Source organism: Magnolia sinica, chromosome 18, assembly GCF_029962835.1.
Source record: "Magnolia sinica isolate HGM2019 chromosome 18, MsV1, whole genome shotgun sequence".
NCBI lineage: Eukaryota > Viridiplantae > Streptophyta > Magnoliopsida > Magnoliales > Magnoliaceae > Magnolia > Magnolia sinica.
The window spans coordinates 59,852,746-59,878,658 of record NC_080590.1 but is presented as its reverse complement, the minus strand read 5'-3'; the positions used below and the strand labels follow the sequence as shown (position 1 = coordinate 59,878,658).

At 39.5% G+C, this 25,913-nt stretch overlaps 1 protein-coding gene across 2 annotated transcripts in view; it reads right to left on the bottom strand.

Moving 5' to 3' along the window:
- The window catches only part of LOC131233244 (DExH-box ATP-dependent RNA helicase DExH3), a 144,794-nt gene that overhangs the window by 37,123 nt on the left and 81,758 nt on the right, over positions 1 to 25,913 (bottom strand). For both annotated transcript variants that reach the window (XM_058229890.1, XM_058229891.1), the window contains exons 11-12: positions 18,726 to 18,920; positions 15,718 to 15,921 (exon numbers count right to left, since the gene is read on the bottom strand). In XM_058229890.1, coding sequence (XP_058085873.1) covers positions 15,718 to 15,921; positions 18,726 to 18,920 — 399 coding nt within the window. The remainder of the gene's footprint in view (positions 1 to 15,717; positions 15,922 to 18,725; positions 18,921 to 25,913) is intronic.

Genomic DNA, 25,913 nt, shown 5'->3' with positions numbered 1-25,913 from the left:
TCACTCTGTGTTTGTAAAATATATAGATGGCAGTATGACAATTCTTGGAGATGGTAATATGACAATTCTTGTCGTATATGTTGATGAGATTATTCTAACTAGCACAAGCACAACTAAGACAATGTTGAGAAATTTCTCACCTTGTCAGTCAAGCTGAAGGATGTAGAGATACTAAGATACTTCCTCGTAATTGAAATGGCTTGCCCAAAACGTGAAATCTTCTTATCCCAACTAAGTATGTGCTTGGTTTTCTAACCGAGACATGTTTACTTGGTGCTCACCCTATTGACATACCTATTGAAGTAAATCATAAGTTGCATGAGAGACAATCAGATGAAGTTGACAATCTGAGCATGTAACGTCAACTAGTAGGCCATCTTATTTATCTTAGTTTTACTCATCTAGATATCTCTTATGCTATAAGAATTATAAGCCCATTTATGCAACGACCTTGTCAGCATCATCTTGAAGCAATAAATAAAATACTTCGTTACTTGAAAGTTGCACCTAATCAAGGTCTTCTTTATTCAAATCATGGTCATTTGAGTATCAGCAGTTTCTGCGATGTTGTTGATCGGTTGTCTCCTCTGATCAACGCCCCACTACAGGGTATTGCATGTTCGTAGGAGGAAATCTAGTTACTTGGAAAAGTAAAACACAATTTGTTGTTGCTCGCTCCTCTGTCGAGGCCAAATACAGTGCAATGGCCTGTGTAGCTTGTGAACTACTATGGGTGAAAGTAATCCTTCAAGATAAGGGTTTCGCAACATCTTCCCCAATTCTAATGAACTACGATAATCAAGCGGCCATCCATATTGCAACTAACTCGGTCTTCCATAAACTCGCACAACACATTGTACTCGATTGTCGCTTCATTTGAGAAAAATCGGCTAGCAAGCTTGTATGTACGTCTGTTGTTCGTTCATAGGATCGGTTAGATGATATTTTCACCAAAGCCACATCAACATCTCACCTCAAGACCATCAATATAAAGCTCGGCATGAATGATATCCATATGCCAGCTTAAGGGGGAGTGTTAGTGGATGTACACATTCTCATACACCTGCAATGTATCTTGTAGTGGATTAGGCTTAGTACCTATTAGGATTAGTCTTAGTATCTAATTTCGTATGTCTCTTATCCTTTCAAGTATTCTATTGTAATTAGGTTTTATCACCTAAACTCTTATACATAAATTATTAAGGGGGAGAGGGTGGATACAAATACAACTCCCTTCTCCCACATTCTCTGTCTCATATCTCTTTCCTTATCAATAACGAAAAGTTATACAAAGAGGAGAACTAATTGCAATTGGAGATTTATAGAGATTAGGAAGACTAAGGAAGTCTAAATCTAATCCATAAAACGGTACATTGCAGGTGCACTTAGAACCAATGTACACTGCAGGCAGTAGGTGCATAGCAAGTGCACATGAATTTGTGCACATTAACACTCCCCCTCAAGCTGGTGTATGGATATCATTCGTGCCAAGCTTGCTAGTGATAATCTTGAGACGTACTATTGATGTGGCTTTGGTGAAGACATCTATTAACTAATCTTCTAAACGAATAAAGGGTGTATGTAGGAGTTTGGTGACTAATTTTTCTCGAACGAAGTAACAGTCAAACTTCAATATGCTTTGTACATTTGTTGAAGACCGGGCAAGATGCAATGTGAATGGTTGCTTTACTATTGCAATGTAGAAGAATTAGAGAAGACATCGTAAATCCCATATCCTAGAGGATGCTTTTACCCACAGTAATTAACAAGTTGTATGAGTCATCGCACGATATTCAGCTTCAGCAAAAGCGCGAGAAACAATAGATAACTTCTTACTTTTCCAAGTAACTAAATTTCCTTCTACAAATGTACAATACCCTATTATAGATCATCGATCAGCGGAAAACCAAATCAGAATTGCAAAAATTACAAATATTTTAATGATCATGATTTGAATAGAGAATACCACGACCAGGTGCAACTTTCAAGTAAAGAATGATCTAAGACACTACTTAAAGATGATGGTAACAAGGTTATTGCATACTGGCTTCAAGACAATTCCAACAGCATAAGAGATGTCTAGATGAGTAAAGTTGAGATTAATTAAGCAGCCCACTAGACAACAATAAATGCCTGGATTATTTTCTTTTTATTGTCTTTCATACAACTTATGATTTACTTTCATGGGTATGTCAATAGGACGAGCACCAAGTAAGCCAGCCTCAAAAAGAATATCTAGCACATACTTACGTCAAGGTAAAAAGATTTCATGTTTTGAGTGAACTACTTTAATTCCAAGGAAGTACGTCATCGGCCCTAAATCCTTCACTTCCAATGACAAGGCTAAGAATTTCTTAACATTGTTTATTCTAGTTGTGCTCGTGCTGGTTAAAATAATATTGTCAACATATATGACAAGAATAGTCGTGTTCTCCTCCATCTGTTTTGCAAATAGAGAATGAATAGAGGTACTTCTTTCAAATCCAATTTTGGAAATCGTATTGCACTATTTCTCAAAGCAAGCCTAAGGAGACTGTTTGAGGCCATATAATACTTTGCAAAGATGACAGACTATGTTGGTCTCCCCTTGAAGCTGAAACCTAGGGGGAAGAACCATATATATTTCTTCGTGGAGATCATCATACAGAAATGTGCTTTTATGTCTAACTAATGCAAAGGCCAATTATGATTTTTAGCGATGGGCAATAAGATGCGGACAGAGTTTAATTTTACAACCAGAGCAAAAATTTCATCATAATCTTCTCCATACTTTTGGGTGAAGCCTTTCGCAACTAGTCGACCTTTGTAACTGTCCATCGATCCATCAATTGTGTTTAACAGTAAACACTCATTTGCACCCAACGATATATTTTCTTAGTGGAAGAGTGATTAATTCCCAAGTATCTTGTTTCTCAAGGACAAATATCTCTTTTATCACAGTTGTTTTCCATTTAGGGTCACTAAACGCATCTGCAATCTTCATAGGTATAGAGATTAGAGACAGATGATATAGATGAATAGTATGATTGATGAGCAAAAGAAATATTGGTATGAGATATAATTACCATTGGAGAGATGTGTATAAGATCTAGTTCCTTTGAGAAGGACAATTAGAAGATCCACATGTTCTAGTTCCAATACGTTGAAGAGTGGTGGTGTGCGGGAAGATTAGGAACTTTCTTCCTTCGAGAGTAAACCTTGAGTTCATTGGTTGGAATGGAGCTTGCTACTTTGTTAATATGAGGCTTATCTATGACAGGAAGAGGAAGAGGTGCATGAAGGGTATGTATATTGTCTTGTGAATTGAAATGCGATACATTTTTAAAAAATGTGATATCATTAGAAACGTATCTTTTTTGATTTACAGATAGTAATATTTGTATCCTTTCTAAGAGTTTAAGTACCCTAAGAATACACATTTTATTAATTATGGTCCTAGCTTGCTATGAGATGGTCCAAGAAAGTAGACAAAAAAAGTGTCACCCAAACACCTTGGGTGGCAAGGTAAATAAAGACACATGAGGTTGGAGTACTTGTAATGGATAATTAGCTTTAAGGACACTGATCGGAGTCCAATTGATTATATATGCTACAAGAAGATTGGCTTCATCCCAATATGACTTTGGTACTGACATACCTATCGGCAACGAACGAGTGATTGGACATAAGGATTGGAATTCTCCGTTTTGATGTGGTATATAAGGACATAAGGATTGGAATTCTATACCATGATCTACAAAATATTTTTGTTGATCATGGTGTAAATATTCTTGGGCATTGTTAGATCGAAATATTTTAATTTTGGTATTGTATTAGGTAGAAACTATTTAATGAAATATTTTTAAAATCAATGGAACTTCATCGCAACTTTTTAAGAAGATGAATCCATGTATATCGTGAGAAATCATAAGTTATAGGAAATATTTAAAACCTAATACAGACATTAGTGGAGCAAGTCCCTATACATCTAAGTGGATAAGTTGATATGGGTGTAATGTTTTTATATTACTTAAGGGAAAATAAGTTTAACAAAGCTTGGATAACTAACAAGTTTCACATTAAAAGTTATCACTTTCTTTAAACTTTCCAGGAAACAAACTTCATAATGATTGTAAAGATAAATGACTTAAATGGGTGTGCCAGAGGGGGTCAACTGATCTTTATTCTCAATATTGGAAACTAAAACATGAGTAGAACTAGATCATACTCAGCTGAGAAGATAAAGTCCTTAATCTTCACGACCACCACCAATCGTCTTTTTCGTTGTTAGATACTGAATAACGCAACGGGATGGATAAAAAATAGTACAGCAACTCATTTGCTTAGTTAGGGAACTTAAGAGAAAGAAGATTGGATGGAAATAAAGGACAACAGACTACAAAAGAAATAGACAAGAAATCAGAAAGACGGAAAGTTTCCTTTCCTAGAGCTTTAAAAAGGGAGTCATCAACCAATCTAATATTACTAGATAAAAGAAAGCAAGAAGTATATCCATAGCTTCTACCCATCATGTGGTCATATGGCCCTAAATCAATGATCCAGGATGTCTGAGAGGCATGGTTTGCAATTGCAGAAATACTTGACTGTTATTTGGTTAGCAACAAAGATGGAAGCCTAGAGAGTTGTCACTTGTTGTAGCTCACTGATAGTTTTATCCCTTGGGTCTTGGTCACTATGAGAGTCTCTTCAATGGTGTTAATATTAACAAAAGACTTTGTTTTGACCACCTTTGGCCGAATATGAGGATGAAGAATCCAACAATATTCCTTTAGATGTCTTTTTCCACTAGGCATACAACAAAGCTTATATGAGTCCATGTTGCCACACTTATTTCCTTGCCCTTTAGCACTTTTGGAGTTTGCAGTCATGGTGAACCATTCTGAAAGGATGGTGTGAAATGTATTTCCTTGTCTAGCTTCTAGCAGTATGTAGTTATCTACGGCTTCGAGGGTAGGAAGAGATTCTCTCCCAATAATCTGTATACGTTGAGGTTCGAAACCCGAACGAAGACCAGCAAAAAAATTAAAGATTCTAAGTTGTGAGTTTCATATTTGATTTTTTAGATCTTTCAATTCTAATGTAGAGTTGTTCAATTATCCAATTCCTTTGATTTTTTGTTCAAGTTAACAGAGTACTCCTCTACATTCCATCACCCTTGAGATTATTAATCTTTGTGCAGAGTTGATAAAGCTAGGCCAAGTGTAACACCCTGCACTTTTCAATACTCGGGTGTTACCATGAGGACCTAACTTAGTATAAACACAAACCCAATTTATCTAAACATCCACCCTCATTCTAACCTAAATCCGATCATTAGGGTAACCTTCATCCATAGTTCGATCAATCTGACCCTCTAAGAACAGAATCAATAGTTAGATTTCCACTTATACAGTCTATACGACATCTAGAACTAGTGAGAAGTGAGTCTAAAACAATTGTGTCGTTGGATCTCAAGATTCGACCATTGAAATTGAGGATCAATGGTTGGATCCAAGGTTGATCATTAGATTAGGACCTCTCATCACCTGCTCAAGGGTCTGATCATCCAAACTAACCATTAGATTTCTCCTAGATACTTTAAATGACTCCTAGGACCACTAGTGTACAAACTAGAATCAATCCGACCATCCATCTTAGTTTTCGAAGCACGAATCAGCAAACCCACCATTAATCACGTTCTGGACAGCCTAATATAGTACATCAGCTCCTAAACTATACAACGTATCTAATCTACCCTTGATCAGTTTTTTAGAACAACCTAGGTGTCATTAGGGACTTATAAATCTGTAGATGACCGATTGTGGTGAAATCCGACCGTGGGATTGTCAATAATAGACATGTAGAACCCTATTAAAGACAAACCAAACCATCCATTATCAACGTTAAACTCTGGATCATCAAATCCATCGTTCATCGTGTTCTTAACAGACTGATGATCAAACCATACCTAAACCATACAAGCTAACTAATCAATATTTAACCATTAAATTCCCTCTAGAATTGCCTAGGAATCCATAGAAAACCTGAATATCATATCTAAAGATGATTTGACCGTCCGATCGACAAAACCAAACAAATCATTTAGTATGGCCCACCTGAGTTTTAGACCAACCTCATTCCAGGACTCATGGCCTTACATAAATCGATGAATCGAATCGTCGGAGTGGATTTGATCCAAAATGTCTCTATGGGCCCCACACTTAGGGTGTGTGTGCACGGCCTCCGCACACCTGCAGAGCACCACACCAAACCAAAAGTCGTGTCGAACCAGGTTTGACCCGACATTTCCGCAGAAGGAATGTTTCTTCCTTCCTTTTCCTGCCAGTGCTTGCTTAAAACGGACAGCGTCCGTTTGTAACGTTGTGCGCCACCATGATCATCCAATGGGATTATCTGAACCGTTCATCATGGTCAAACGGGAATTCCGACCAAGATCCCAACCTTTCACATGTTTTCACATACACACGCACATGCGAGCTTAGGCTCAAGTAGCACTGTGTGCGAAATCTTTTTTCCCAAAACAGAAACTATTTCATTGCTAAGCTGGAAATCTGAGTGCGGAATCTCCTTACAATCCTAGCCACCCATTTGGACAAATCTCAACCCCACGTTTTAGGTTTTCTTGCGAGAAAAGAGAGCAGCGGGGGAAGCATCTCTCTGTTTCGGTAACGTGGGTCAATCTTAGCCATTCCTTGGCTTCTAGAAGCCTCGTTAGAGAATCTCGGACGTTCGTTTTAGGGCACCAGATTGGTCCCTTTGATAAAGAAAATGAGATCTCGTGAGATCTCGCTATCTCAAGAGAACCGAACCGAGAGGAAAAATCTCGTTCACCACTGAGATTTTGTGGGTTGTCACCCAAAAGGGGGACCCCACAGTGATCTTAGGTCAGCCACCCAATGATTACCCACCATTAACGGTTGGGTCATCTTCTCTATTCAATCGAGAAACCCATCACCTGGTGATGGGGCCCATTCGCTAATTTGCAACGTCCATCAGGTGGACCACTATGTCAAAAGTCCATCCGTGTGGATCAATTAATGCCATGTAAATAAGATTTGTTTTAAACTCGAGTTACTCGATTTAAATTCAATCTTTCAACTAATCAAGAGATTAGTGGGGTTCTCTAAAACTGATTAGAGAGCTCTATATAAGGCCTCTATTCATCGGGAAGTCCTCCCAAAACCCTAAAAAACAAAAAGTTGGAGAGAGAGAGAGAGCTTGGGTTGCGTTGCACTGGCTCGGGTCTACTCGCTGGGTCTGGGTCGTCGGATGGGTGTTGGTCGAGTAGAGAAGAGGAAAAGGAAGGAGAGCAGGGAGAGAGTAGGGGAGAGGGAGAGAGAGAATTGGGCGGTGTCGCATTTCCGTTCAAGAACGGATCTGAGCCATCCACTGAGCTCTCGAGTCCTACCGAAACGGGTTGCGACTTGAATTGAGTTGTGCGTTGGGCCAAGTTCGGGTTGAGTCCAGCTCCGTCCTGGTCAATCTATGAAGCGAGAAAGGGAAGAAGCAGGAAGAATGTAGAGCCGAGGGAGAGAGAGGTTTAGGGTGGTTGTTGCACCATTGCCGGATCAACTCGAATGATTTTCCTCCATGTCAGTGTTAAGTCACTGAATCAGCCGTATCAAGCCTAGTTCGGGTTGATTTATCCAGACTAAGGTGTTTCGTAACGGTAATAGTGGGGGTAATGGGCACCACCGTTACCTTTACGGTACGAGGCATAACGGCTGTTACGAACCCGTAACGGCCTTTATGGTTTCTCTTTTTAGATTTTTTTTATTTATTGAAAAAACCCTCCTAAAAACCTATATCTGCCCCGTAATGTTGATTAAAAAGTATGAAAAACATGTATATGTCCCGTAATAGACCATTATGGAGCTATTATGGCCTTTATAGGGGATGTAACATGCTGTTAACGCCAATTACAGGTCGTTTTTTTTTTTTCCATAACGGCTGTTACGGCTGTTACGACCCTGTAACGTGTAACGGTTGCCACCGTTACCTTTACATAATGGCCTTTACGGCACATCATGGTCCAGACCCATTGTTGGGTGTAGTAGGAAAGAAAAGAGAGAGAGAGAGAGAGAGAGAGAAGAGAGAAAGGAAGGAGAATCGTTGAGTTGACTCGGAATCGAGTCAGGTGCGAACTGAGCTTATAGGGTGAGATTCACTCTCAAACCTTATTTTGAGGGTTTAATTAGAATCTAAGTTTATTGATTTATTCTTTTAGATAGAGAGCAGGGATCTTGTTTTCCTAACTTTTCCCGCTTGAATTCACACTTCATTGAGCTGCATCCAATCTTGGTCGATCTAAGTCAACCCCTGCGACTTCAGGCTAAGATATTAGTAATTTATACGCCTCTTTTGTGGAAATTCATATTTGATTGTGTAGTTAGAAGTATGTCATGAAGCTCAAAGTTCCCCACCCTAACCCTAGGTTTGGGCTTGTGGAGTTAGCTACATTAAGGTTCGCAATTAAAACTCTAAGGTTGATCCTAACTATTCATTGGTGATGATTTGGGTTAGGATTTGTGTCTAAAGTGCAAAATTTCGTTCTAGGGACTTGAGAAGTGAATCTAAGTTCATAGGGTGAGGACTCCTCCTTTAAGCTTTCAACTTAAGTTCGTTATTCTTGATATAGATGACGGAGGATCTCTTATATTTAACATCTCCTAAGTTACTTGATTAATTTACTTGTCTCACTATGTGAATATGTTAATATGTTGCGCAATTGACTCCTGTATTGGATGATTGACATGTCTCTTTAATTTTAGTAAGCATGAATGATTTGATGGCTACATGTTATCTCAAGTTACAGAATTTGTTAATTAATTAGATGTTTGCCACTTGTGATCACTTGATGATACTCTTGGAGGTCTTCGAACTAGTGTAAATGCTAATGGATTGAATGGAAATTGTGGTAGACTTACCATCTTGCGGACCATTTGTGCCATATGTGGCTTTGTTCGTATATTTGCCCTATGCGGCTTTGATGGGATATTTTCCCCTATGTGGCTTGATTGAATAATTGCTCTTTCGAGGCTTGATGGTTATATTTGTATAAACTCGTTGATTTTCGGGTCATTGTGTGGAGTTCCATACGATTTCCGAGTGAAGTTAAAGTTCATTTATTGATTTTCTAGTCACCTTGCGGAGTTCATATGATTTCCGAGTAACACCGGAGTTCACGTGTTGATTCTCTCTTCATCTTGCGGAATTCACTTGTATTGTGATTCCCGGGTGAAGCTAAAGTTCATTTATTGATTTTCTAGTCACCATGGGGAGTTCATGTACAATGTGATTTCCGAGTAAAGCAGGGGTTTGAATGTTGATTTTCTATTCATATTGCGAAGTTCACTTGTATTGTGATTTCCGGGTGAAGCTGAAGTTTACATGTTGATTTTCTGATCACCTTGCAGAGTTCATATGATTTTCGGGTGAAGCGGAAGTTCATTTATTGATTTTCTAGTCACCGTGCGGAGCTCTATATGATTTCCGGGTGAAGCAGAAGTTCACTTGTTCATTTTCTAGTCATCTTGCATAGTTCACGTACAATGTGATTTCTAGGTGCATTGATTATCTGACTATCTAGACATATTCACTCGTGTTGCGATTTCTACTACATTTTCATAATTGTGAAATTATATTGATTGGCTATATTTCTGAGTATATGATCATGATTTCGAATTGCGTTGTCTAATTTATCTTTTTTTGTCTTGCGAACTATAGTGGATTATGAATGACGATTGTGTAATCCAGTGTTTTAAATAACAGTAGTGTGTTGCGTAGCGTTCAACCCTTCGTAGCGTGTAGCGTAAGCTACACAATACTTCTATTTTTTAATAAAAAGAAAAAAGAAAAATATGATAAATAGTAAGAAAAAAGAAAATATATAAATGTCACATTCTTCAAAATAAAAATCCCACAGTTAAGAGCATCAAGTACAATACAAATGTCACATTCCTCAAAAATCAATATCTCAATTTCTCAATTGATAGTCTCTAGACTCTAGTGTCTAAACGTCATCTACATCTAATAGATCATCGTCGTCGTCGTCATCCTCATTCACTTCGTAACCAGGTCTAAGCCTTTCATCATCAGCATTAGCATCTACATCTGCATGTACATCATCCACACCATGAACAATCATTCCTGTATCTCCTTCCACTCTTATAGGAGTAAGAAATCTTCTCATAGGACCACCAACACATTAAAAAAGAAAACAGAAAAAAGAGATTCATTGGTTTTTTACTTTCTTTGTTAAAAATGTTCATGTCACTTAGTCTATAACTATAAACACTTACTTAAATTAGTTGCCTTCCTTTTGTTTGAGGAAGGTGGGGGGAAAACTCCTTCAGAAATATTAGATGTTGATGGTGCATTGCTGTCAGCTGGATCATCAGACTCCGGAATAGTTGTAACGACACTAATATCAAAGGTCATATTTTGATCTTCGAGCCATGATGGATCAGTTGGGAGAACAGCGTCTTCTTTCTCAGCAATCCATTCATCATTTGATTCAATGTGGTCCACCAATATTGGATCCATTGCCGCCCTTCTCTTCATGCTTCTCTCTCAGTTTCATTTTATACATCACATATACTAGAGAGTTGAGCTTTCGTTGCTCTAGCTGATTTCTCTTCTTTGTGTGGATGATCTATGTCAGTCAATTATCAAACACTTGCTAATCTACTAAATAAAAATTAGCCAATTTAGAATATTGAATGGTACAAAAGTCACCAGCTCAAAAGTACTCTAATTTCTCTCACAGCAAGAAGCACTGCATGTGAGGCTTAAAACTCGTATTGCAAACTTCATAAGCTGTGAAGTTCTATCTCCAAAGCGTTCCCACCAATCAGCTACACAAATTAGTTATAATTTATAAATTAATGAAATACTTTCACCAATTATAAAAATATAATTTACATAAAAATGAAAATATCAAAATATAAAATTATAAATTACTTGGGGAATGCTTTGTCATGGTTTCGAATGCAAGGCGAGAACCAAAATACCCTCTTCTCTTCTCATATTCATCCAACTGAATATCAGCATGAGCATGCTCTTCATAGGGGATCATCCTATCCATGCACTCTAACAACCCCTTTTTATCTCAGGGTGTGTAGAGAACTTATCTGAGTACCGTATTTGAGGATTCAAATAGTACCCGACTGCATGTAAAAGACAATGAAGCTAAGGAGTCCATCTTTCATCTATTTTGTTCCAAATTGGAACATATCTCTTTTTTACATTATTGCAATTAAATGCAATTTTCTCCTTTGTTGAGTCCATCAATTCATAAATGAACCCCATTGCTGGCCTCTTTAACGAATCTACTTCTCTTAAAACGCTTACCAAAGGCATGGTGCTCTCATTATTATTTGTGAAGCTTCTCATCATGCTCAATACAATTCCATGCCCATAAATAAACTTGGTCATTGTCTTTGCCTTTTCAAGTGTTTCAGAATACATTTTCATTTTTCTGATATCCTCCAACATTAGATCTAGGCAGTGTGCAGCACACGAAATCCAATATATCCTTTTCCTCCTATCCATCAACTTCTTCCCAGCATACGGACCACATTTTCTTCCCCAATTTCTTCCACAATTTCATCAAGATATTTAAATAACAAATTTTCATCTTTTATTGAATCTGAAGCATCAATAGACTTGTAAAACATTGTTCCGATCGAAGAATTAATCAAAAAGTTAATGATGCTTCTATTCTTTCCATCCGTCCAACCATCAGACATAATTGAACATCCGTAAGTTTTCCAGGAATCTTTGTATGCTTTCATTAAATCATCAGTATTAGCAACCTCCTCTTTTAGTATCCATGTTCTCATCTCATGCATGGATGGTGGCTTCAATCCCAGTCCAAACTTTCTAATAGCCTCACACAATGCTGAAAAGTACGGGCTATTACACAGGTTCAACGACAAAGCATTCCCAAAAAAAAAACTTTCAATCACCCTGCATACTTCTTTTCTTTCTTTCTTCTTCCACCTTGAATTCAATGTAGATTGACGTTGCTCACTGCTAACAAATTGATCCATAGGACCCCTTGTTCTTGCCATTGGTTGATTACCAGAAGATCCACTACCAAGTTGGCTGCCAATGAAAGCATCATTACCCACACTAGCGCTATCACTTGTAGAACCAAAAAGATATGTCGATCCCCCTCTCCCAATATCTCGAAACACCTCATTTCTTTTATTTTTTTTCCAGCATGGTATTCCTTTAAAGCCTATCTACACTCCTCGGCTTCTTCCGTCACTTTTGGGCACGGCTTTATACCATTGCGGGTTTCGGCCAAATGATTCTTTAGGCGACTCACGCCTCTCGTACACCTTTGACCACAAAATTTGCATTGCACATAATTTCTATGAGATTGTCCAATTGGATTATCAACCACATTTCCATGCAAAATCTCTCTCTCTCTCTCTCTCTTCAAACATTCTTCTCACTTAAAAAAAAAAAAACACGTCACAAACAAATCAATGAATCACAATGAGCCATACCATACACATATCACAATGGACCCCACGCATGTGAGCCATGATATACACTTACCACAGTGGACCCCACGCATGTGGGCCATGCCATACACACACCAAAGTGGACGCCACGCATGTGGGCCATGCCATACACACACCACAATGGACCCACGCATGTGGGCCATGCCATACAACCACAATGGACCCCATGCATGTGGGCCATGCCATACACACCACAGTGGACCCCACACGTGAGCCATGGTCGCGCATGTGGGCCATGGCATAAAACACCACAGAGGACCCCACACATGTGGGCCGTGGCATGGAACACCACAGTGGACCTCACGCATGTGTACCACGTGATGGTTGGATGGGTCAAATCCATGCCATACACACCACAACCCCCATACATGAGAACCGATCTCCTAAAAAGAAAAAAAAAAAGTAAAAAATTAAAAAATAACCACAACTTTTTAGCATACATTAAAAAGAAAACTCATTAGCAATGATTAAAGGGCTAAAAAATACCTTAAAAAGAGATTTAATCAACTGAAAATGGATTTTTGGGAGCTACGTGTCCGCACGGCTGCGAAAAGAGGGATACGTGATTTCTCCCTTGTTTGGGCTTCCATGCTCCTGAAAATCCAGCAAGATGATGCTCTTGTAATTCCGATTGAAAGCCAAAAATCGGATCTGAGAAACGGCTGTTCGAAAGCTTGGAATCGAAGCTTCAAAAATGGAGCACCTATAGCTGCTGCAGCACTACGATAGGGTTGTTCGAAAGCCCTATTTCAATTGTTTTAAGTTAAAAAACAAACCTCTTATAATATGAGTCTCCCACCACCTACCCAAAGGAAAAATGCCCAGTCACCACCATTTAAAAACAACTTTTTAACTAAAAGGACTTTTATTTTAAAAATCCTACGGTAGTCCTGAGGCGTACGCTATGTACGCTACACGCTACGTATGTGTAGCATATGCTACAACCCTTGTAGCGTACACTACTGCGTATTTATGCTATTTCATACACTATGTAGCGTTTTTTGTACGTTACACTACGTAGCGTACGCTACAGAGCTATTTGATACACTGGTGTAAACATAGGGGGTATTTCTCACTACGATAGGCATTGATGCTATCAAAACATATCAGTTAATGTAGGTGTAAAGCGAGTCGATGTTGTTCACTTGATTGCCGGAGCAAATCGGGCAGCCTTCTGGCCCATATTGAGCTCCATCATTAGTTGATAGATTTCCGTTTTAGATTTGTGTTCTTTTGGTATTTGGGTTGTATAAGTCTTGTATGGGCACTACATTTGAATTTTTTATTATGAATGGAAATTTTTTAGTCAATGCATGGTTTACTTCACTAGTAATTGTTGCTAACTTTGACTAATGACAAGACTGTTTAAACTTAGACTGGAATTTTAAAGGTTAACACTAGGGTTTTCGGGAAACGAGTAGTATACTCGGGTTTCGAAAACCGGGGTGTTACACCAAGTCTTGGTAGGAGTACATTTTGGCTACTTTATCCCATAAAAACTTTCGGTCTTCAGGAGACTAGTATTTAGTTGCATAGAATTTCACTAGCCAAGACATCATAAGCCAGTTTTCACTTTCCCATTCATCATAAGTGGGATCTTCAAGGTTGGGCTACTTGGTTCATGTAATGTATCCCAGTCCTTTCGTGCTCAAATATATATTCGGGCCACCTAAGACCACTCCAAATAATTTGTGCCATCTAGTTTTTCTATAGTTATCATAAGACTAGGGCTACCCATATGTCTAGATGAAATCTGGGTGTCTATTCTCTCCATTTAATAAAAGGAAGAAGAGAAAATAAAAATAAAAAACAGATGAGGGAAAATGCTAGTTTGATGTAACATCTTGGTGTCTGACAAAGGTCCAAAGATCAGTAGCGTGGGAATGAATCACACTTGATAGATATGAGAACGGGGAGTGCTCCAAAGGGCTGAATGTGGTCTGAGCTTCAGATCGAGCCTCAATAGGTGGTCCACGGGTCACTCCCAGCAGCGACAAGGGCCCCTGGACTCGAGTTTGGTACCAAAAAGAGCCACAAGTAGACAACTGTGGTCCAGGAGTAGATATGGTGAATCAAAGAGGGTTTCTAGTTATTTCCAGCAACACTGGGCTGTTTCCGGTGCAATTCATAATCAAGGTCTAAAGCCGTTTCCGACGAGATCCAGCTGTCCTAGGCTGATTTCTAGTGAGCTCCAGTGACACTAGAATGCTCCATGTAGATCCGTCTTCAGAACCAGGGTCTGGAGATTTTCCATCAAGGCCCAGTGATCGAGGATCCGTTTCCTATGAGACCTGGTAGGGATGTTCATTGTGCACTTTTAGCGTTGGAAATTGGATCTAGAGGTGATTCTAGATAGATCCAATGACTCTAGTCTGGCTTGAGATCTAAGGGGGTGGATGCTTCTTCAGTGCAGATCTGAGATCCATATTTCCGGAGGAAACTGTCGATGGAGAAATCTTTTCCAGAAAAGATACAGGTGCTTTAAGATTGCATCTATAGGATTGTGATGGAGGGTTTATTTCACTTTCACCACCTTATAGGGATGGGGAAAAACCATGATCGACTTTCAAAACTAGAGAGTTTCCACAGAAAAGAAGGAGAAAATAAGACGAAAGTCAAAAAAAAAGGAAGATGGAGCAGAAAGGCCCTGATACAATGTAAATTAAACAGATCCCTCTCCTTAATCCTCTATATAAAATGAAAAGTTCTACAAGGAGAAGAGAACTAATTGCAGTTTTGCTTAATCTCCCTCTCCTTAATCCTTTATATAAAATGAAAAGTTTTATAAGGAGAAGAGAACTAATTGCAGTAGGAGACTTAAAGAGACTAGGGAGTCAAAGGAAGTCTAAATCTAATCTAAATCTATCCTTGAATGGTACATCACAGGTGCACTTAGAACTAGCATACACCGTAGGCAGTAGGTGCACAGCAGGTGCGCACGAATCTGTGCACATTAACTATCCCCATCTGACAAAACATGTTACATAATTCAACCAAAAGATTGCAACTCAAGCGCAGTCTAATGATATGTTCTGAGGTTGTTCTCAAGAATGTTTCACCTAAACATTGAGCTATATAAAACATGGCCGCATTGCTAGTGGAACTGCGTGGAACACAAAAGAGAAACAGTCATGGTTCAAAAATAACAGCAACTGAATTTTATGACAGAAGGAATACTTACAGCCAATGGTTCTGGTGGTTGCAGAGCAGCTGACAAGAACTCTCCTATAGTTCCGAGTTGCAAACTTTTGATTTGCAAGCAGAGAGAGTTCAAGGGAGTCCTCAGAAGTTCAGGAAGCTGGTATTCTGCAAAAGCATCATATACACATCTAGGATATAGGTGATAACACTCTCCTGGCTGCACACGGCCCGCTCTACCTTTTCTCTGTGCACACAAGTCAAAGATGGAAAAAAAAAAAAAGATGGTGATGCAATAATCAAGTTAGAATATCATGATAGTTACAAACTGAATAGATCCTCAGATGTCAATGATTCCACAATTCCACAATCATCTTTCGCGTGCATGTTAGTGAAATCATCCAATGCAGAGTCATTACTTGGGTGTCTCAAAAACAGAATATCATTCATTTATTCAACATTACAAGTAAAAAAACCACATCCACCAGTGCCTATCCATGAATAACAGAAAGTATAGCTATATAGGTTAGACCTTCAAAGTTTCTAGTCCCAAGTAAGACTACTATTTTTATTTTATTTTTTTAACCTTGATTTGGCATAAACAAGAAATTATTATACAGTTATTAAAGAGTAAAGCTTCTTCTTCCGTTTTTTCCTTAACATGGATCCTTCCCCCTACATTGACAAATCTTATTGATGGGTGGCCAGTAGGTTTTTAAAGCTAGAGCCTAGAGGTAAATTTCGGTGTAGATGCTTCCTGATGATATTATTTGGGATCTATAAAAGGGACATAATGGAAAATATTCAACAATAAGTAACTCCCACTTTGAAATTCTCCATAAAGATTAAAGTTTTTCTATTGAGATGAGTCCTCTCCTCCAATGAATTCAGAGCATAAGGGCTGCTGATCTGGATAAATGTTTGTTATCTGAGACCCAAGCTAATTGTGTCATTAAGAAGGAGAAAGAGCCTTGGAAACTGTAGCCCCGAAGGCTTGTGAAAATTGAATTTAAGTAGGTATTCTATGGGAAAACCTGGTAATTGTGGAATTGTTGTCCACAACAATAAAGGCTTGGTAAGGCTGGTTTTCTAGGGGCCAATGGGAGTAGGCAACTCTGATTATCTTTCAACAAAAAAAAAAAAAAAAAAAAAGTAGGCAACTCATGGAGCTCTCTCCTGAATCATTCAATGGTCCACTGGTAGTGGAAGGTGGTTGTAGGAGTACCATAGCTTGGGGGAAAGGAATTGGTCCTGCTCCATGGAAGCAATATTGCATTGTAATGAAATTCAAGAGATCCTCTCTCCCTTAAGATTTTCTTTTTCTTTTTTTCTTTTTCAAGATGTCCCTTGTGAGTTTTTTAATCATGGCATAAGAGAAGCATAAAATTAGGGTAACTCTTGTAGAATTGGAACTGTTTAGGCATAATTGTAATGGGAACTAAGTTTTGAATGCAATTTCATGTGCATCTAAGTCAGAAGAAGAGGAACCATGGAAATTGTCACTGAACTTTCACAGCAATGCAAATATTGTTTTATCTTGTTCCTAGAGAAGACAATGAATTGGAGGATAAAACTGCAAAACAAGGGTTTTCACAAGCAAAGCATTGTTCTGGGTTTTCTTATGCATTGCTTAATGCATGTCTTGTAACTTCTTAGCTCTGTTGAGCCCAATTAATACAATTGACATTCTCGATAAAAACAATAAAACTTAACAGGCTAAAGGAGTGACTTGCAAGCAGGGCTTCGACAAACCATGGCCAGACCCGAGCCCAACTCATTGACAACCGTAGTCCCATCCCCTCACTTGGTGTTTAGTCTCTTTCCCAGGAAAAGAAGAAGAAGAAGAAGACACCTTAACTGCAGGTTGGGGACATATTCTCCAGGTTTTGTGGTGGAAATTGTGGAACATGCGTCATGAAACGTCTACTTTCATAGCCATAAATTGGGTGTTTACCATCATCCAATCAAATTATTATTGAGAGGGGCAGGCAATCAACGAGGGCCCAAGGCCCCACATGATCTATGGTCTAGATCAACCTCTTATAGTATAATCTATAAGGAACAAGTTTCAACAACACAACTTGAGTTTGTTGAGTCAGGTAGGGTAACTTGGGCGAGTTTTCCCAAGTCTGGAACACAAGGAGTTGGCAATATTCAATACTTAAAATATAATAATATGTTTACATATATATATATATATATTGGTGAGTGGAGTTTCCTCAAGACGAGATAAGTTTTTTTCAAGTCTGGACCAAGTCGTGACCAAATTGAGTTTTTTCAAGTCTTGATGCAAAAGTCGACTTCTTTCAGGTTTTTAAAATATCATCATGGCTGCCCATTTTAGGGAAGTCAACAGGCCAAGTGCACCCAATGGGTACCCGAGCCCGGCCTAACATGGCCCGGGTATGGGTGTAGGTGTGGGTTTTTTTAAAGCCCGATTAATAAATGGCCCAGGTTTGGGTATACCCTAACCCATATTCGAATCCCACCCAAACCCGATTATATGTAAATAAATAAATAATAAATAATATATGTATGTATATTCCATTATTAAAATAGTGGACCGTGTAGATCAAACCTATCAACTATCTATTTTGATATATACATGTGGCCTGCTGGAGGTGTAAAACGGCTGGTGGTACAAGTGCCCAACATGTAGGAGCTGTGTCAAATTTGTTTACCAAATCAAAAGTCTCGTTGTAGAATTTACATATCAAATCAAGAGTCATAATAAAATGGTCAGTTCGTTGATACTTAAGCTATGTGTGACAACTGATACACAGGCACTCAGAAATAGTACACATGCTACTGCAAACAATATCTGAAATTAGACTACATCGTTGCTAAGTTCCCAAAATCACATTGGTTCAATCCTAACATCCAATTCATAGACACTTGTTTCTTGAATGGTAGAGTGTAAGGCTCTTTACCTTGTGGTTGTGTTCAAGCCCCACGGTGGAAGTTTATTTTTAGCCAACCCCAATTAATTGGGATAAGAATTAGATGATGATGATGATGATAAAAGTCAAGCTACAGCGTGAGAGGTCTTACTTGGCGGGCAGAAGCCTGTGATATCCAGGATGGTAACAAACAGGGTGTATTGTTTAACGCATCATACGTAGTCTCCTTTGCTTTTCCACAATCAACTACAAAAACAATATCATTGATTGTAATGCTTGCCTCTGCCATGTTTGTAGCAAGAACTATTTTGCGTACATTCGGAGGAGGCTTCTCAAATATGAGCTTCTGCAAATAAAAACATTAGAAGATTGTGAAGAATCAGAACTGGAAAATACATCAGTTGGTAAACAATTTGAGACATGCATTTTCTGCAATAGTAATACAAAACAAAAAGTTTTATTCATAGATTAGAACATGCAAATCAATAGTGACTTGGGTGATAAACACAATTTGCACATTGAACAACTTTATTTCCAAGTAGGCCTGGGGGTCATTTGGGAATTGGGCCCCAATCTCGAACCAATCAGGCTGGGCCCATTAAAATTTTGACTCTTCTTGGCATGGACCCAGACCATCTACATTATAATACACACAATATCATACATAAAAATAGATCAATGCACTCATCATTCTCCAGCATCCAAGAGACTGTAATAGCACACAATTAGGAAATTGAGAAAGCTTCATAAGACAATAAATGAAATCAGATTCCCAAAGGCATTTCAATAGAACATAGTTATTTCATGGAACAACTAATAACAACTAGAATGTGCAACATTTGCATGCATACGTTATAAGAGCTACTCTGATGAGGACATTTGAACACCTATTCGATGTCACTTTGGATGGATGACTACTTCTTGGAGCATGGACTGAAGATGCCACACACATGAGTGTGTGCATCTGGAAGACCACACATTGGGAAGATGCATGTGGGTTGCATTATCGGAGTTTTGGACCACTGGATCATGATCCCGAGTCATTCAAACCGTCGGATCATGATCATCGGGCCATTGACCCGCTAGGGGCCTAGATTAGGAAAATGATCATGGACCCCATGTGCCCCGGGACATTTGGTTTTTTTTTTGGTTACTGTTTTGTTGGTTAATTAGTTTATAATTTATTTTACGATTAATAGTGTTTTGAACATTATGCAGAGGGGGGGGGAGGCTGTAAAATGTCCAATCTGGACCTATAAAAGGGGGGGATGCCCACCCCTATGGAACTATTTAATAGAATGCAATTTTCTTCTCCCTTGTGAGAGTTTGATTTAATCTTGTGTGTTCGTCGAGATCGGTGGGAAGTTGAGGGACGGAGTCCCATATATCGAATTACCTTCTTCTTCATTCTTCTTCTTCAAAAACCCTCGAATCCCCTTTCTACTCTTTAATCCCTTCCAAAACCCTAAAATAACCCCACAAAACCACTCCATACCTAAACCATTAGCCAATCCACACCCTAAACCTAACCCAACACGTGAATAGTGCACGTGAACGGTACGGGTCCCTTCTCCCCCCTTCTTTCTTCTCTTTCTCTATAATCCTAGCCCCCTAAAACACTTGTCCTATTTCACTTCTGTAAACCCTAATTCCCAAATTTAGGAAACCCTAACCCCAATTTCCCAAATACCCTAATTCCTCAATCTGAACCCTAATCCCTTCCTTCCTTTAGCCAATTAACTATTGCTTTTGTGAATCCTTTATGTGATTTGTGATCAAAACACGTAGAATTGAATTATTCCAATGCTAGATGGAAGCCCCAACTTCCACGAGGACCTAAATTTATGTTAGCTTGTTCCTAGCATGTGGCTTGCATATATGGGTGGATGTAACATGGTTTTCTCTTGATTTCCTTAATCAATTATGTGCATACTGAATTTTTATGTTTCAATTATGCTTAATTTGAAAACTAACCTCACCAATTCACATAGCATGCGTATCCATCCTGCATCATACTCTATGCATAAAGTCAGTGTGTAATAGACTGGAATGCCCGAGCCCAACAAAGCTTCCCGTGTGCACAAGACCACACTCTTCCAGCATGCACTTCGGCTTCCCGTACGTGTGCAACCACACTCTTCGTATATGTGCTCCAACTTCCCGTGCGTGTGCGATCGCACTCTTCGTACATGCACTCCGTTTTCCTGCACCCTTACAACCCTACACATGTGCGAACCCTCGCAAATGAGCGCACTTGCTCCGCATACACATGCACGCACAAAAACTTTAAGAGAAATTTGACTAGGACTGTCAATGGGCCAGGCTTGGGCCTATGAAAATTAAAATTTTGAATAGGCATGGGCCAACATCCTAGTCTGAAACAATTCAAAATCCGGGCCAAGGCCAACCCCAGGCTTGGACCGTTGACAACCCTAAATTTGACCAAAGACCAAGAGAGAATCATTGACCCCACTTTCCACCTCATCACCTCTCTTGGTGGTGGGCTTTGACTTGGCCAAACCCATGTAGTTAGGGCCCATGGCCCATTCCAAAACCCTCCACTAACTCTCTCTCTTACCTCACATCCCACTCACCTTACATCTCTCCACCACACCCTCCACTCACTCTCCCTCTTCTCCACCTCTCTCACATGCACCATGCATGCTAGCCACCTCACCACTCACCACACCTTCCACCAATGCATGCACTCCACCCACCTTCGAACCTTAGTACCTTACCTATATTAGTTAACCCCATCATAATGCATGGACTCACCCACACCGTTCATCCATCTCGATAGCTCACTCTAGGGCATGGGGCCGGCCAAAAAAAATGAGATAGATTCATACTCAAATGGACCCCACCGCTGGAAACATACAAGAAACAATGGGGTTTAAACTCGTGCTGTTGAATACTCCTGTGGGGCCCACCCTAATGATCTTCCTGCCACCCACCTGTCCATGAGATCACCTGGACCTACACGAGAGTGGAACCCCACAGACAAGGCGAGACTCCAAGCTCAAGTGGGCCCCACTAAGGTAAACAATGGAGTTTGATCTCCACCACTGCAGTCTGTTGAGGGCCCATCATGGTGTTTATTTGTCATCGGACCTACAATGGGGTCCCACGGACCTGGATGAAAGGAAAAGATAAATTCCAGTTTTGATATAAAACCCCATGGGACCCAGCAGCTTGGCCCCACCATGATGTTTATGGCCATCCAATCTAGCCCCACCACAGAAATAGTGGTGATTAAATGCCTACCATCAAAGAATTCCCAAGGCCCGGTAGGGTGGACCCCACCACATGAGACAGTGTTGTTGCCCACCTATCGTTGAAAACTTTCTCGAACCCAAAAATGTAGCATATTCAAACCTTAGGTGGGGCCCATTGTTAGAAGCAGAAGGCTAAGCCTACGGTTGAAATCTTCCATGGGCCCCAATGTGTTTGTTGGCTTGCCCTCTGGCCTGTCCATAAGGTCACTTAGACCTGGACATGGCCAGGCCCCACACGTGTGGCCAACCCAAAGCTGAAGTTGACCCCACAATAGCAAACCGTGTGGCTGATTTCTCACCATTAAAATCTCCCATAGGCCCACCATCATGTTTTCGAGTTGTTCAACCTGCTGATAACCTCTCACAAGTAGAAAGTGATTTGATGATTATAGTGTGGAGAAAAGAGGAGAAGGGAGAGAGGAGAAGAAGAAAGAGAAGAGTTTGGGGGAAATATTGTATATTAGCCAAGAAGCCCTAACACACAATCTTATTACAATAGAGCATATAGTAAGTACACTGCAGGAGAACAGGAAAGTGTGTACATGCACTTTTGAAAGAGCCACTAACCACACACACTATACACTAACACTCTCTTTACTCCCCCTCAAGTTGGAGCATAGATGTTGATCATGCCCAACTTGTCATGAACACAATGAAGAGCATCTCGACTCAAGGATTTTGTAAGAACATTAGCAAGTTGATCCTCGGATCGAACAAAAGGGATGATGATTTCCTTAGAGGGAACTTTCTCCCGAATAAAGTGACAATCGACCTCAATATGGATGGCCGCTTGGTTGTTACAATGAAGAGGAATAGGAACCGAAGAAGGATAGCCAAGTTCTTAAAGAAGGGTGCGAAGCCACAGGAGCTCACACGTTGCATGAGCTATAGCACGATATTCTGTTTCAGTCGAGGACTGAGCAACAACCGGTTGCTTCTTGCTCTTCCATGTGATAAGATTGCCACCTAGGAAGGTACAGAAGCCAGATGTAGAGCAGCGATTATAAGTACTACATACACAATCAGCATCGGAATAGCCAAAAAGATGAAGATGACCATGTGACTGAAAGCGGAGGTCAAGACCCGGGGCTGATTTTGGATACCAAAGTATGCGGTTTACAGTCGTGAGATATGAAGCACGAGGAGCTTGCATGAATTGGCTAACAACGCCCACCGCAAAGGAGAGATCTGAGGGAGCAATAGTAAGGTAAATAAGCCAGCCTACAAGTCGTTGATACATCCTGGGATAAAAACAGAGAGCATCATCATTTGGCCAAAGCTTTTGCGAAGTATCCATGGGGGTAGTAGCGGGTTTGCAACCTAACATGTCGGTCTCCATGAGAAGATCGAGCGCATATTTTCGTTGTGACAAGACCAACCTGGATGAGGAGCGACCAACTTCAATTCCTAGGAAGTAGCAAAGAGGAATAAGATCCCTGATCTCAAACTTAGTCTTAAAAAAATTCTTTAACCTCCCACATTCCAACCGAATCACCACCGAACAGAACAATATCGTCCACATACACAATCAGAATCATGATGCTCGTCGGTAGACGACATATAAAGAGGGAATGATCAGTGTTGTCATGTGCGATCGCACATTTGCATATGCGATCGCATATGCACATAATGCAGGGGAGATCGCATATGCGGCAGTGGCATATGCGATCACTACACATGCGATCGCATATGCCACATGTGCCAGCAATATGTGTCGCATAGTGGCCAACGGTCATATTTCTGACCCTTTTTTTTTTAATCCAAATTTTTTCTCTATAAATATGTATTCTAAGCATTCCTACATGCAAAAAAAGCTCAAACTCTCTCTCTCCATTCTCTATTTTGTTCTCTTACATCCTCTCTTACTCTTACGTATTTCTAACTTCTAAGTTCTAAGCACTCTACAATCTACATCCACTCCTCTCCAAACGTATTCCATATTTCTTTTCTTTCAACTTTTAAGAATCAAGGAAGGGTGCATAGACATAGTACTAACAGACATGATACATCCACATTCAAGAATCAAGAAGATTCAAGAGTCAAGACTCTTCAAGAGACTACAACTACAACCAAGCTCTCCAATCTCCATCCATTGAATTGATTAAACTCTCTTTTTACTTTCTAGTTCAATCAAGGGATATACATCACTCTCTCTTTCTATCTCTCTTTTACTTAAAGTTTCATATTTCATAATATCCAAGTTCTAAGTTTTCTAAGTTCTAACTTCTTACAACTTCTATCATTTTATTTTTTTTAGTTTGTTTGTTAATTAATTTGTTACTTTGTTAGTTGTTACAACTTACAAGTTACAAGTACAAGTTACAACAAGAATTCAAAATCAATACTCAAGTCAAGGGGCAAAGGTGAAGAGAAGACAACTTAGACAAGAATTTGGAAGTTGAAAGTTGGAACCTCTTTTAGATTTGTAATTTTAATTTTGTTTGTGTGTAAATCTCTCTCTCTCTCATTTTCTTTTCCCTCTTCTTCTCCCTTTCTACAAGTGTAAGTGTGTAACTCAACTCTCTGTCCCTCTACTAGACTACTACTACTACTAGTGTAAAGTGTGTAAGTGTATCTCTCCCCCCCCCCCCTGCAAGTCTCATCTCTTTAGTCTCTTTACTCTTACTTACTCTCTTAGATCTTACTTCTTAGTTCTTAGTCTCTTACTTTACTTTAATTTACTTTTTATTTGTAGTTTACTTTCTAGTTTCTAGTTAGTAGTTACTTTTCAGTACTAGGCTACTAACAAGTAGAAATCAATAATACACACACCACCAATCCACCATCATAATGTCTTCTTCCCAATCTTCTTCTTTGAAACCAAGTCGAATGACCCGGGTTGGAAGTATGGGCACTACCGTAGTGCTACCGAAAAGACTCACATAGTATGTGAGTTATGTGAGTATGTGAGTTCTGGTGGCATTGCAAGGCACAAGCAACACCTTGCACATTTACCAGGGTCAAATGCAAAAGCATGTAACAAAATTAGTCCAGAAATCCGAAAGGAGATCGTGGAGTATATGGAAAAACAATCTAGAAAGAAATGCAATAATGCCCTATATCAGGAGGATTATCTAGAACAAGATGCATATGAAGATATAAATGTAGTTAATGTAGATGAAGCTAGTCCCACTCCCCCTACTTCAACAGGCCAGTCTAGACCACAAGTACAACCATTGAAAAGAGCTCGAGGGCATGGGCCTATGGATAAATGGTGCAGACCACACCCCGAGGATGTGATCAACCAAAGGGGTAGAGGGAAAAGACTGGCTCAAACAACTTTAGAGAACCGGTATAAACAAAAAGATAGGAAAACCACAATTCAATATATTGCTAAGTGGTTTTACCAAACCGGCATTGCTTTCAACGCCGTTAAATTGAGAAGCTTCAAAATAATGGTTGAGACTATAGGTCAATTTGAACCTGGGCTTAAACCTCCTTCATATCGTGAAATGAGGAAGACATGCCTAAAAACTAAAGTTGAATATACACAATCCTTCATAACTGAATATAAGGATTTGTGGAAAATATATGGTTGTTCACTAATGGCCGATGGATGGACCGATAGATCCGGTCGGTCTCTCATTAACTTTTTGGTAAATCGTCCAGCTGGGACAATGTTCTTGAAGTAAGTGGATGCGTCAGGCCATTCACACACAGGAGAATATTTGTTTAACTTAGTAGATAGCGTAGTTGAAGAAATAGGTGAGGAATATGTTGTATAAGTAATTACAAATAATGCAGCCTCGTATGTAATGGCCGATCGTCTTCTTATGGAGAAGAGGCGACGTTTATTTTGGACCCCCTATGCAACCCATTGTATTAATCTTATGTTAGAAGATATAAGTAAATTATTTATAAATGTGATTGCAATGGCTAGAAGAATCACGGACTTTATGTACAAACACGCCCTTCTTCTCAGTCGAATCAGAAAACACATTAGGGGTAACTTGCTACGTCCAGCAGTCACCCGTTTCGCTACAGCCTTTTTAACACTACAAAGGCTACATGCAAAGAAATCAGAACTTAGAAGCTTTGTAGTGTCAGCCGATTTTACAAGTGGG